At 47.9% G+C, this 12,832-nt stretch overlaps 1 protein-coding gene across 1 annotated transcript in view; it reads left to right on the top strand.

The window, feature by feature from the left end:
- ptprt (protein tyrosine phosphatase receptor type T) overlaps nt 1-12,218 on the top strand; it is a 167,966-nt gene extending 155,748 nt beyond the window's left edge. Inside the window, exons 31-38 of the mRNA XM_029502321.1 lie at nt 2,221-2,356; nt 4,316-4,465; nt 4,810-4,983; nt 5,079-5,210; nt 5,293-5,418; nt 7,615-7,778; nt 11,372-11,507; nt 12,100-12,218. Of these exons, the coding sequence (XP_029358181.1) occupies nt 2,221-2,356; nt 4,316-4,465; nt 4,810-4,983; nt 5,079-5,210; nt 5,293-5,418; nt 7,615-7,778; nt 11,372-11,507; nt 12,100-12,153 (1,072 nt within the window). The 3' untranslated portion in view covers nt 12,154-12,218. The remainder of the gene's footprint in view (nt 1-2,220; nt 2,357-4,315; nt 4,466-4,809; nt 4,984-5,078; nt 5,211-5,292; nt 5,419-7,614; nt 7,779-11,371; nt 11,508-12,099) is intronic.
- The last annotated feature ends 614 nt before the right edge of the window (nt 12,219-12,832 follow it).

Genomic DNA, 12,832 nt, shown 5'->3' with positions numbered 1-12,832 from the left:
CTGTAACTGTCGGCCGTTCGGGGATGTAACAGGTCGGCTCATCAATCAGCCGCTGGGTCGTTTAACTGCTGGCCTGATTGAAGTCCTGCAGTTTAAAGACAGATGTCCAGAGAAAAAGATAAAGTGGGTTTGAAAACAGGAAAGTTTGGAAATTTTCCTTCACAATTCACACAATCTGCCTCAAAGTTGATCTTTGTGTGAAGAATTGTCCCCAGAGGTTTGTGAGGTTGTTCCCATTCTGCTGTCTGACCTTTACTGGATGTCCAGCTGCCTTCAGTCGGCTCACATCAACATAATGACCATCAAACACACAGATACATGTTTATTTATGGTCCTTTGAAATCAGTCTGAAAACCACCATCCGTTTTTATTCAGTCTTCTAATTCCCCCGTTCCCGTCGGAGCCGGTTATCAGGACCAATAAGATCCACCTCGTCCATAAATGAGATGGATGGTGTTAACCTTTAAAAGCAGACAACAGGAGAAAAAAGAATCCCATCACCAGCAGCATCATCATCATCTTTTAGGAACAGGGAAGAAAAGTGACAGTTTTAAGATCCCCGTGGCGACGGTATGTTTAACCTCCACGTTCTGCTCTTTATGGGATGGAACAGTTGGACTCTGGAGTCAGGTTGTCAGCAGGTGGCGGCTTTAAAAGGTCAGAGCTGTGGAGGCCGTTTGGAGTAGATTCCTCAAATTAGGATGAGCTCTTAACGTAAATTTGTTTCAGTTGGGGCTCCACCTGAACACAGGACCGGCCTCGGGGGTGTGGCCTTGGGGGCGTGGCCTCGCCGGGAACCGAACCTGTTTTCAGACTGTGTATAAAGAGTTAATGTAGATTCAGAGCTGGAAAGTGAAGCCTTAAACCTTCATTCTATCTCCAGACCACCCTGTCTCCACTCCACTGTCCACTGTGATGAAGTCTATGGGAAAATGTCCCTCCTCCTCACGCGTCTATGGTCTCAGTCTGAAATACAACATGATGAATCCAAATGTAAATGTTTATGAAGTTAAAGGTTTGAAATTAAAATTTAAATTTGTTTCCACAACCCGTCACAGTGATGTTAATTAGCATAGGCTCCCTGTGAGGCGTTCAACAACACTGGCGAATTGCAGCGTGGAGCCTGTTTAGGAGACGTTTATGGACTCTGTTAATTCTGATCATTGACTACCATTAATCTGTACGGGGCGGCTGGGAGACCTGTTGTCAGAGTAAAATGAAAGACATAAAAACTCACATAAAGCTCAGCACAAAATATGGAATAATGAAAAATATCAGTGATTTGATGGTGAGATATTGAAACATCAGGTGTTTAGTTTCAGGAGCCCAATTTGATGGGATGTCTGACTTTCACCTTCAGAAGTGAAGCAGCTGATTACAGCATTTATGTATTCATGGAGGATTCATAAAATCCAAACACACAGTCACAAAGAGAGGACGACAACAGACGCACACACACAGACAGCCGAAGTTAGTGGGAAACAGACGGCTGCAGTAAAAGCACGTGGACAGACAGGCAGGAAGTTATGGCAGTCGCTTCCAATTTCCGGGGATCTCTGACGCTGTTGGCCTGTGTCAAACACACACACACACCCACACACATGGCCGGCTGTATTCTGGTCTCAACATTAATCACAGAGGTTGACAGGTAATCTGCCGAGGCGCTCCCTCCTTCCTTCTCTCTTTCCTGCTCTTTATCTTTCCCTCTCCTCCTCTTATCTCTCTCTCTCTCTTTAGCTGTCAGGGAGGATGCAAAGTGAAAGATCGGTTCCTCCCCCTCCTCACCCCTCCATCCCTCATTCTCAAGGCTCCTGATGCATCCCTTCATCCGAGCCTCCTCTCCTCCTTCCCTCTGTGCCCTGTGAAGACCACTTCTATGACTCCCAGTCACGAACCCGTTCTCGTACTTCCCGTACTTCCTGTTTCTCCCATGATTCCCGTCCTTCCTCTCTCACTCATTTCATTAATCCATCTGCTCGTCCGTCTGGATGTTCAAGATGTGTCAGCTTAACTCCTGACAAAGAGACTGGACCACCATATTGAACACCACATTTCATCATTTAGTCCGTACAAATAAAAACAAAAAGGGGCAGATGTGGTGAAAAGAGTATCCCATCATGCACCAGTGCACAGACCGCATGGTAGAACCACTTCAAGGAACCTTCTTCTCTGCTGCTGTGAAAATAATAATGAACTCTGAATGTTTGTTTGTGTCTGCAGCGCCGGCGCAGGGAGGACGGGCTGCTTCATCGCCGTGGACATCATGTTGGACATGGCGGAGAACGAAGGCGTGGTCGACATTTTCAACTGCATCCGAGAGCTCAGATCACAGCGAGTCAACATGGTGCAGACGGAGGTGAGCGTTCAGACATTTTTTATGGTGACTGTTAAATGAATAATTTCATTCATTTTACATTTTATACATTTTCTTTACTCTTGTCTCTCTTTTTGTAATTTGTATTACTAGTGTGTAAAATGTGATATAAATATAAAATTGATTTTGTTCTACGGCGGCTGTGACGGCTCAATACAACACTACAGCTTCATTCATTTAACAATGTTGTGTATGTTTTGTAACTGACACAAAAAGTGATGATCTGTAGGATCACCTGTGAGCACACACAGACACACAAACACTCTTTTTTTAGACAAACTCTACGGGAAGCAAATACATAAATATCCAGATATTTAGGAAGCGGCTCAATTAGCCTCATTAGCTGGAATCTTCGGTTTGAGTTTAAGATGTCGGCGCGTCAGAAGAGAAACAGAGTCTCAGAGCTTCTTCCAGTCTCATATCATGAATATTAAATCTAATCTGAATAATAGAAGAGCTTGGTGCAAACACACAAACACTTGGAGTACACACAAATTCACTCAGACAGGCGTTGACCATTCCTTGTATCAGTGTGTGTTTAGAAGGAGTATATTATGAGACGTGCGCGTGAACACACAGAACAGACAACGTGGAGCAACTTCACTGAGCTAACAGAGGCTAACCCCAACCTGCTAACTGTTACCATGACGACCATGACAGTCCCACCACAGTCTGTCCTGACCTTTGACATCACACCCGCCGACAGTTCCCTTCTTGCTTTCTTGAGGTTTTATTGTATGACATCTCTGAGACCTGGATGATCCGAAGAACTTGTTCTTGTGTGAGCAGAGGACTCAGATCACTTCCTGTCTCCTGCATGTTGTTGTAAGTTGTTCTCATTTTGTGCGATCCATCACTTTTCCCGGAGTCTCCGTCTTCAGATGTTTCATTCTGGAACACGAATATTCATTCCGTCTCTAAGCTACCTAAATCCGAGCTAATCCATCCCGCCTCTGCGTTTCGATTGTGCCACCGATGGAAACGTGGCGTTTTCAAAACGAGTTGACTTCAGCGTGAATTAAGAGGACCGACCGGTGAACAGGCTGTGTGAAGAGTGTGAAGAGCGAGGCTCAGAAAGTTACCACTGGCAACACAGAAGGCTTTCACGTGACGGCAGTGAGAAGAAAGCTAGTGGTGTGTGTGTGTGTGTGTGTGTGTGTGTGTGTGTGCGTGTGCGCGCCCCTTGAAACCAAACTAAATGCTTCCTGCCCTTTCCTTTCAATGTGTGTGGGAGCAATTTGTGTCAGTGTTGCTTGACGTTATTATAATCCTGCTCCACACACCACAAAGCAATTAATCTTTTAAAAGGCACGGTGGGGAAACCGTGTGTTTGTGCGTATGGATGTGAGTGCCTCTCTCTTTGTGTGTCTGTGTGTTTCTGCGTGTGTGTGTGTCACTGAAGGAGGTAATGGCCAGGTGAGGTCACTCCACCGATGCTTTTAAAAACTCTCCTCTCTGCTCCAAGGCCAACAATTAGCATTCAACAGAGAGACAGAACAAAGAGCAAATTGAAAAAGTGGCAGAAAAACACACAATAGTGTGTGCGTTCTGAGTAACAACCCACAAGAATCATGTGATCCCAGACCCTGAAGCAGGATCCTCACCTCCCAAAGGGGCAGTCCTGATATTTATTAGAATCAACTTTTAAAATGAACTTGTTCAGCACATATTTTGTTGTTGTTGTTGTTGTTGTTGTTGTTACTGTGCTGCTGCAGGTACAAACATTCAGAACTAAAATATACAGATGACAACACTGAGAGTCCAGACTGAGGTGGGACGGAAAGACACTTTATTCACTGTCAAGCTGCTGCGGGGGGGCGAGGGGGGGTGATGACAACAAAAACTGTTTGAGTTTATCAGCAGATAATAGACACAGACTGTCCCCGTCCTCTCTGGTCTCTTCTGTGTGTTGTTGTGTGATGGTTGTGTTTGCTGTTGCAGGAGCAGTATGTGTTTGTTCACGATGCCATCTTGGAGGCGTGTCTGTGTGGGAACACAGCCATTCCAGTGTGTGAGTTCAGAGCCATCTACTACAACATCAGCAGGCTGGACCCTCAGACCAACTCCAGCCAGATCAAAGACGAGTTCCAGGTCAGCAGGCAGACGCACACAGATGTGTTGATGTGTGAACATTACAAACATCCCACAGGAGGGAGAAGAACATCATTACTGTAAAACCTGACATTTCATAGCAGCTTCCTGTTTCATGCTGACACGTTTTAAAGTCGCTTTGTCCAAGTGTCCAAAATGGCTGACTCCCTGTTGTAGATGATGGCAGGTTGCATGAATCCACCAAATCCTGAGCCTGTAGACGAAACACAGGGGGCGGAGCCTGACTGACTTTCTCCTGAAGGCGCCTTTTAAACGTCCACCTTCAGTGTCTTCTAGAGGAAAAAAAGGAGACAGACTGATGTCAAAGTCTTTCTGTCCCTCAGACTCTGAACATCGTGACCCCCAGAGTCCGTCCGGAGGACTGCAGCGTGGGTTTGCTGCCCAGGAACCACGACAAGAACCGCAGCATGGACGTCCTGTCGGCCGACCGATGCCTGCCGTTCCTCATATCGGTGGACGGCGAGAGCTCCAATTACATCAACGCTGCGTTAATGGATGTGAGTGTGAGTGAGTGTGGAGGCCCAGAGTGTGTGTGTCTGTTTGCGCCCTGCTTCCTGTTCTTATTTTTTTCTGGTCCGTCTCAATTCTCCAGAGCCACAAACAACCTGCGGCCTTCATCGTTACCCAGCACCCTTTGCCAAACACCATGGGCGACTTCTGGAGGCTGGTGTTCGACTACAACTGCTCGTCCATCGTGATGCTCAATGAGATGGACGCGGCGCAGGTAGAACAAACGTCTCGTTCTCATTACCGTCAGTATCGTTCCGTCTGTATTTTCTGCCCTTCATCGCCGTCGTCCTCTGCAGCTGTGTATGCAGTACTGGCCCGAGAAGAGCTCGTGCTGCTACGGTCCCATCCAGGTGGAGTTCATATCAGCTGACATCGATGAAGACATCATCAACCGCATCTTCAGGATCTGCAACATGGCCAGGGTACGTCTGTGGTCCGAGTCCGAGTCCACAGTTCCATCCTTATTTTTTTGTTGACGCCAACCCTCCGAGCAAAAGTGTTATATTTTTGTTCATTTGATGTCCTCGACCTACATTTGAGTGGACGGCTGCACAGATATCAGATTATTGATTGATCATTATTGATCTGAGTCCGGCTTTAACGAGTTCTCTTCAGAGGAAGCTGTTGAAGATTACTCTCCTCTAGCTCCTTTCCTCACCTCCTCACCTCCTCTTTACCTTCACCCCCTCCTCTTGTAACTTCCCCCTCATCTCATCTCCTCACCCATCCATGACGATGCGACTCCAGCGGCGCTCTATTGTCTGCGTGCCTCCTATAGAGCTGAGTGAATTCCCCTCCACCCCCCCACCTCTCTCTCTATAACACATCACCAGTCTGGCGTGAAATGGCTCATATCATCACCACAACAGCACATCTCACACTGTGAGAGCCGCTCCGACCCGGCTGACTCTGTAGCACCAACCACTAAGCCATCAGACGAAGAGGGAGAGAGCGAAAAGTGGAGGCAGAAAGAAATGGGGCTTAGAGACAGTTTGGAAGAGGAAGTGATTGTGGCGAGAGATGGGCGAGGTGGAGAAACAGGAAGGAAGGAGGAAGTAGAGTAAGAGAAGAGGAGAAGAAATCAGAGAAGATTTGGGGGAATCAAAAACAGTCTCTGTTTGGCTGCGTGTCTAAATGTCAATGTGCATACGGCCGTCTGGCGGCGCGGAGCAGCAAATCAGTCCTGACAGTGACGCAGCGTCATGGTATCTTAGGTGGCGGATGCCAACCGCCGCGGGCCAGACAGCTGCAAACATTTTGGCTGCCGTGAAATTGAATTAAACATTATAAGATGTCGTCTTTGTTGAGTCCAATCCTATTTACTTTGAAAAGGCATTTTGTTCGCAAACAAGAGCGAATCACAGCACACGTGTTTTAGGCGTCCATCATTTCGGCTGGTGGAGTATGACGCAGGAGAGCTGCGTTTGATTCCCAACAGAAAGCAGCAGTTCAGTTTCTTCCTGCTGTCGTGACCGTTCGGCGTCATTCAGGAAAATCTGAAGCCCAACCATCATCTCTTCCTGACTGTTACTATAGCAACCACGGCTCAGTGAGTTCAGGTGACACGTCGTATCAGAGGTCGTTATCTGCTGACATGAAATGTGAGAAACAGCAGAATCACCTCTGAGACCTCACCCGTGTCCCCACCGGTGTCCTCACTGGTGTCCTCACCCGTGTCCTCACCCGTGTCCTCACCTGTGTCCTCACCTGTGTCCTCACCTGTTTCCTCATCCGTTTCCTCACCTGTGTCCTCACCCGATTCCTCACCTGTGTCCTCACCCGTGTCCTCACCCGTGTCCTCACCCGTGTCCTCACCCGTGTCCTCACCTGTGTCCTCACCCGTGTCCTCACCTGTTTCCTCACCCGTGTCCTCACCTGTGTCCTCACCTGTTTCCTCACCCGTGTCCCCACCGGTGTCCTCACTGGTGTCCTCACCCGTGTCCTCACCTGTTTCCTCACCCGTGTCCTCACCTGTTTCCTCACCCGTGTCCTCACCTGTGTCCTCACCCGTGTCCTCACCTGTTTCCTCACCTGTGTCCTCACCCGTGTCCTCACCTGTTTCCTCACCCGTGTCCTCACCTGTTTCGTCACCAGTGTCCCCACCTGTTTCCTCACCAGTGTCCCCACCTGTTTCCTCACCCGTGTCCCCACCGGTGTCCTCACCAGTGTCCTCACCCGTGTCCTCACCCGTGTCCTCACCCGTGTCCCCACCGGTGTCCTCACCGGTGTCCTCACCCGTGTCCTCACCTGTGTCCTCACCCGTGTCCCCACCCGTGTCCCCACCCGTGTCCTCACCTGTGTCCTCACCTGTGTCCTCACGCGTTTCCTCATCTGTTTCCTCATCCGTTTCCTCACCTGTGTCCTCACCCGATTCCTCACCTGTGTCCTCACGCGTTTCCTCATCTGTTTCCTCACCCGTGTCCTCACCTGTGTCCTCACCCGTGTCCTCACCTGTGTCCTCACCCGTGTCCTCACCCGTGTCCTCACCTGTTTCCTCACCCGTGTCCTCACCCGTCTCCTCACCCATTTCCTCACCCATCTTCTCACCCATTTCCTCACCTGTTTCCTCACCCATTTCCTCACCCATCTCCTCACCCGTCTCCTCTCCGTCTCCTCAGCCACAGGACGGTTACCGCCTGGTGCAGCACTTCCAGTTCATTGGCTGGCCAGCCTACCGGGACACGCCCCTCTCCAAGCGCTCCATCCTCCAGTTGGTCCGGAGGTTGGCGAAGTGGCAGGAGCAGTACGACGGAGGGGACGGGAGGACCGTGGTGCACTGTCTGTGAGTACGACACACCCACACGCACAAAGACAGACACACAAGCTGAACAGCAGGTGATTTAAAATAGAAGCGACTGAAAGGAGGTCAAACAAGAGCTCCTCACTGGGACGATAAATCAACACAAAAGTGTCAGAAGACAGATGTGCCCTCTGTGTGTGTGTTAGGCAGAGAGATTTACACTTAACAATCATAAAGTACACTTTCTTTAAAAGAGCACACAAACAAACACATTTCTTGACACTTTCAGGCTCGCCTCTTTCAGTCGAACTGAAAGAACAAAGTTTTTGGACCTGAGACCTTTTTACAACAAACACCTTAAATTTAAGTGTGACACTCAATATTTAATTTCCCCTTAGCTGAAGGCTGCCCTTTCCCTTAATTAAGGGAACAAGTTGAAAAAACTGTTGAAACCATCATTAAGTCCAATCAGCTGTTGACCTATGTTGGTGTCGGATGTTGTGTGTACACAAACACACAAACATCAGTGAGGTACACTTCCTGTGTGAGCAGAAGAAATGAAGCTGATGATGATGGAGAGAAACGCAGGCTGTAAAATCTATACACAAGAAACTAAAGCAACGCAAACACTCATTCAGCACAATCCAAACATTGGCTCCAGCACATGGTGCTCATCCAATCAGCTTCCACTGTCACAGCTCATTGGGCCAATCAGAATTGGCATTGATTTGCTTCTTCCAGCTTCTGTTGGAGTTCTTGATGCTTCTCAGTGTTTTCTAACTCGAAGGGAAAGAAAGAGAGAAATGAAACAAACTGTCAGTATTTCATCAGAAACTCATTATTTATTTATATCCTCACAGATTTTTACTGATTATTTAAATAAAAAAATTGTCTGCTGTATCTGATTTTTGTGTTTTGTTGCTGCTGGTTAAAAACAGTGTGCAGTTTGACCTCTGGAGCGAAACTCAACTCAATCATTGTTATTCAGCGTTCTGCAGTAAAAGATCCTGAATCTTTCTCTCACAATGTTCATCATTTCGTTTCAAACTAAATATGCAAATGACAAAATAAAGATTTGAAATGTGCTGAAATAATACTGATGTATGTATTTTGGCTCTCAGGGCTTCTGTAGAAAGTCATTTAGAAGGTAAATGTTTGCGTTTAGCAGCCGGCTGCCCCCCGTCCGGCAGCTTTAATGTTAGCGCTCTCTGCTTCTGGGGAAAGCTCCGCTGCCTAATCAGCCCCAGATATTGATTTCACAGCTGCAGTAATACCAGAGATAAGGAGAAACATGATAGTCCAATCAGCAGCTGGTGAAATGGATTATTTTTCTCCTCCTCAGTCGGCCCGCAGCTCTGAGTCCGACGCTCCTTAATGCCGAACACGTGTCTCATTTTCAGCTCGCTGAGGCGGGTCTCTGCCCTCCGTGTGTTTAAAGCTGCCGTACATCAACATGCTCAGAGTCTTTGAGTCAGATTCTGGATCCAGGTGCATTTAAAGCTTTTCAAAATAAAACGGAATATTTTCTCTTCTCTGGAGGTCACCAAAGTGACGCAGCACTCGTGAATAAGTGTGAGTTCATTCACGTTATGTTTAATTATTTTGTGCTGCTGTTTTCTCCTTAATGAGCCTTCTGATCGTTTTTTTTTTTTCATTATTTGTCTTTAACCTGATGGCCTGTGAGCATCGACCTGCTCCTTCGGCTGCTCTTTGTTTTACTTCTTAATTTTAATGTATTTGAATTTATCTACTCGGACAGGACGTCAAAAAGAGAAGCAACTTCGAATCTTCATTTTTAATAGCTCATTTGTTTCTCGTTCCAAAGTAGAGTCAGGTGTGGTGTTTTCAGTCGTCTTCTCTAACTGAGGAGTGTAATGACAGCTGGCTGTTGGCGGTGGCTGATTTTGTGACGCCCCCGCCCCACCTGAATGTTTTATTCAGTCTGAATTCTGGAGCAGTTCAGATGGAACCAGGGGAGTCGGGTGTCAGGAGTCATTTTTATGGTGGGTGGTTGGACTTCCGCCTGGCGGAGCGCTGACTGCTGATTGGACGGCACAGATATGTTTGCTTGGCTGCACTTTTGTCCATCACAGGAAGCCTCTCTCTCTCTGAGGACTGAGTCTTAAATGCATTAGCTGAGTCCTTTTGTGCTCCGGCTTCAATTGCAATTGTTCCCATTTTGGGCCTAAAACGTCGTCTGACGTCTCCAGTCTGGATTCTGGAACTATTTGCATTTTTAATCCAACGGTCAGGAACGCTGTCAGCTCTTTGACGCTTTCTTTTTACTCTTGAAGGTTTCTTTTTGTTCCTTTAGCCTTAAATGACGGCTCTGACATGTAAAACCAGGCTGAGATGGCTTTTACCCAAATATCTGCTGATGGATATCAACACAATGAAAGACTGTAGAAGTTCAAATACAGACCTGTAAAGCTTCACTCAGACACACAAACAGACAAACGTTGGCAGTAAAACTTGTTTATTTGTGAGTTCAGGGTTTAAAGGTCGACTAACAGAATCCACCTCAGCAGCAAAACCATTCCATCTTTATTCAAATCTTCTCTCATCAGGTTGAGAAAAGGCCAAAAAAAAAGTGCCTGCTGTTTTCTAAAGGAGAAGCCACAGCTCCTTTTTAAATTCCCTTTCCAGGTTTCATCTTCATCTCCTTCAGTTGGCTCATCCATTATTCTGAATCTGAATATTCTTTATTGTCATTTTATGCTTGTTACAGCGAGATCATCAAGCAGATCAGCTTAGGCTTCACTTATCAGGATGATGAGGCTGTAATGATGAATATCCTCCTCCTCCTCTTCCTCTTCCTCTTCTTCATCCTCCTCCTCTTCCTCTTCCTCTTCTTCATCCTCCTCCTCTTCCTCCTCCTCTTCCTCCTCCTCTTCCTCTTCCTCTTCCTCCTCCTCCTCCTCTTCCTCCTCCTCTTCCTCCTCCTCCTCCTCCTCTTCCTCCTCCTCCTCTTCCTCTTCCTCCTCCTCCTCCTCTTCCTCCTCTTCCTCTTCCTCTTCCTCCTCCTCCTCCTCTTCCTCCTCCTCCTCCTCCTCTTCCTCCTCCTCCTCCTCTTCTCCTCCTCCTCTCCTCCTCTTCTCCTCCTCCTCTTCCTCTTCTCCTCCTCTCCTCTTCCTCCTCTTCCTCTTCCTCTTCCTCCTCCTCCTCCTCTTCCTCCTCTTCCTCTTCCTCTTCCTCCTCCTCCTCCTCTTCTTCACCCCCCTCTTCCTCCTCCTCTTCCTCCTCTTCCTCTTCCTCTTCCTCCTCCTCCTCCTCTTCCTCCTCTTCCTCCTTCCTCTTCCTCCTCTCCTCCTTCATCTCCTCCTCCTCCTCCTCTTCCTCCTCTTCCTCTTCCTCGTCCTCCTCCTCCTCCTCTTCCTCCTCTGCCTCTCCTCTTCCTCCTCCTCCTCCTCTTCCTCTCCTCTTCCTCCTCCTCCTCTCCTCTTCCTCCTCCTCTTCCTCTTCCTCTTCCTCCTCCTCCTCCTCTTCCTCCTCCTCCTCCTCCTCTTCCTCCTCCTCCTCTTCCTCCTCCTCTTCCTCCTCCTCCTCCTCTTCCTCCTCCCCTTCTTCCTCCTCCTCTTCCTCCTCCTCTTCCTCCTCTTCCTCCTCCTCCTCCTCCTCCTCCTCCTCTTCCTCAGTACCGGTGGTGGGCGGTCAGGAACCTTCTGTGCCATCTGCAGCATCAACGAGATGATCCAGCAGCAGAACATCGTGGACGTTTTCCACACAGTGAAAACTCTGAGGAACAACAAGACCAACATGGTGGAGACGATGGTGAGGACGCACAAACACAAACACACACTTCATGAGAGGAATTAATACTTGTCATACAGATCATACAATAAATTGATGTTTGGAAGAAAACATTAATTCTTTAACTGAAGGAGAAAAAAAACCATCTCCAGCTCAAACCATCGAAGAGCAAAGAGCCAATATGAATCTCTGGAGGCAGAAATACAAATATGATAAAGACTTTATTTTGAAAGAGGTTAAGTGTCACTCCCATCAACGGGTCAGAAAAGGTTTCACAATATTTCTGAAAGGTTTGGTCTCCGCTAGTCCGCCATCAGGACGCTGGTCCAACATGCCGGAGCAGCTGAGCACGTTGTTGTTGTTGTTGTTTCTACACTCGACCAAAGAGGAGCAACAACAACAACATGTAAAAGTGACATTTTGGTGATGAAGGATCAAACCTCATGGCGCCCTGCTGGACCGGAATTCCAACGAGGGCTCAGAAACGCTCCCAGTTTGACATCATCACCCTGAAGTTGTAAAAATATACCACAGGATTCAAAATGGCGGACTTTTCTGGGTGCTTTTCATGAAGTGATAACAATAACACACAACCCTTTTTGTCCCTCCTCAGGAGCAGTACAAGTTCTGCTACGAGGTGGCTCTGGAGGCACTCAGCTCCTTCTGATTGGCTGCACCGCCCAAACTCTCCTTCCTGATTCGTTGCCTCTCGTTCTCAACGCAAGATCGGGACACACAAAGAGCCAAACCCGCTTTGTGCTGATCCGGAACCTGACCAGTGAGCATGTGCGTGTCTGTGTATGTGAGAGAGTGTGTGTAGAAGAGCGAGCATGCTTGCATATTTTGAATGTGTGTGTGTGTTTGTGTGTATCTATATGTGTGCCTGTGACGACAACACGCACACACACAAACTTGTACAGAAGAGGGAAAACAAAAACTGACAAACGCACACACGTGTGATTTTAGTGTGTGTGTGTGTGTGTGCTTCAGACGGGGACTTTACACGCTTGTACAAAGAAAAAAGAAAAAGTGATATGTTGAAAAAACTAAATCAGATGTTTAAAAAAATGGCAATTTTCCTTCTCTCCCTCCCTCTCTCTCTCTCTCCCTCTCTCTCTCCCTCCTCTCTCTCCCTCTCTCTCTCCCTCTCCCTCTCTCTCCCTCTCTCTCCCTCCCTCTCTCTCCCTCTCTCTCTCCCTCCCTCTCTCTCCCTCTCTCTCTCCCTCTCTCTCTCTCTCCTCTCCCTCTCCCTCTCTCTCCCTCTCCCTCCCTCTCTCTCCCCTCTCTCTCTCCCTCTCTCCCTCTCTCTCCCTCTCTCTCCCTCCCTCTCTCTCCCTCTCTCTCTC

Source organism: Echeneis naucrates, chromosome 5, assembly GCF_900963305.1.
Source record: "Echeneis naucrates chromosome 5, fEcheNa1.1, whole genome shotgun sequence".
In the NCBI taxonomy this organism is placed as follows: domain Eukaryota; kingdom Metazoa; phylum Chordata; class Actinopteri; order Carangiformes; family Echeneidae; genus Echeneis; species Echeneis naucrates.
This window is presented reverse-complemented; position numbering and strand designations above follow the sequence as displayed.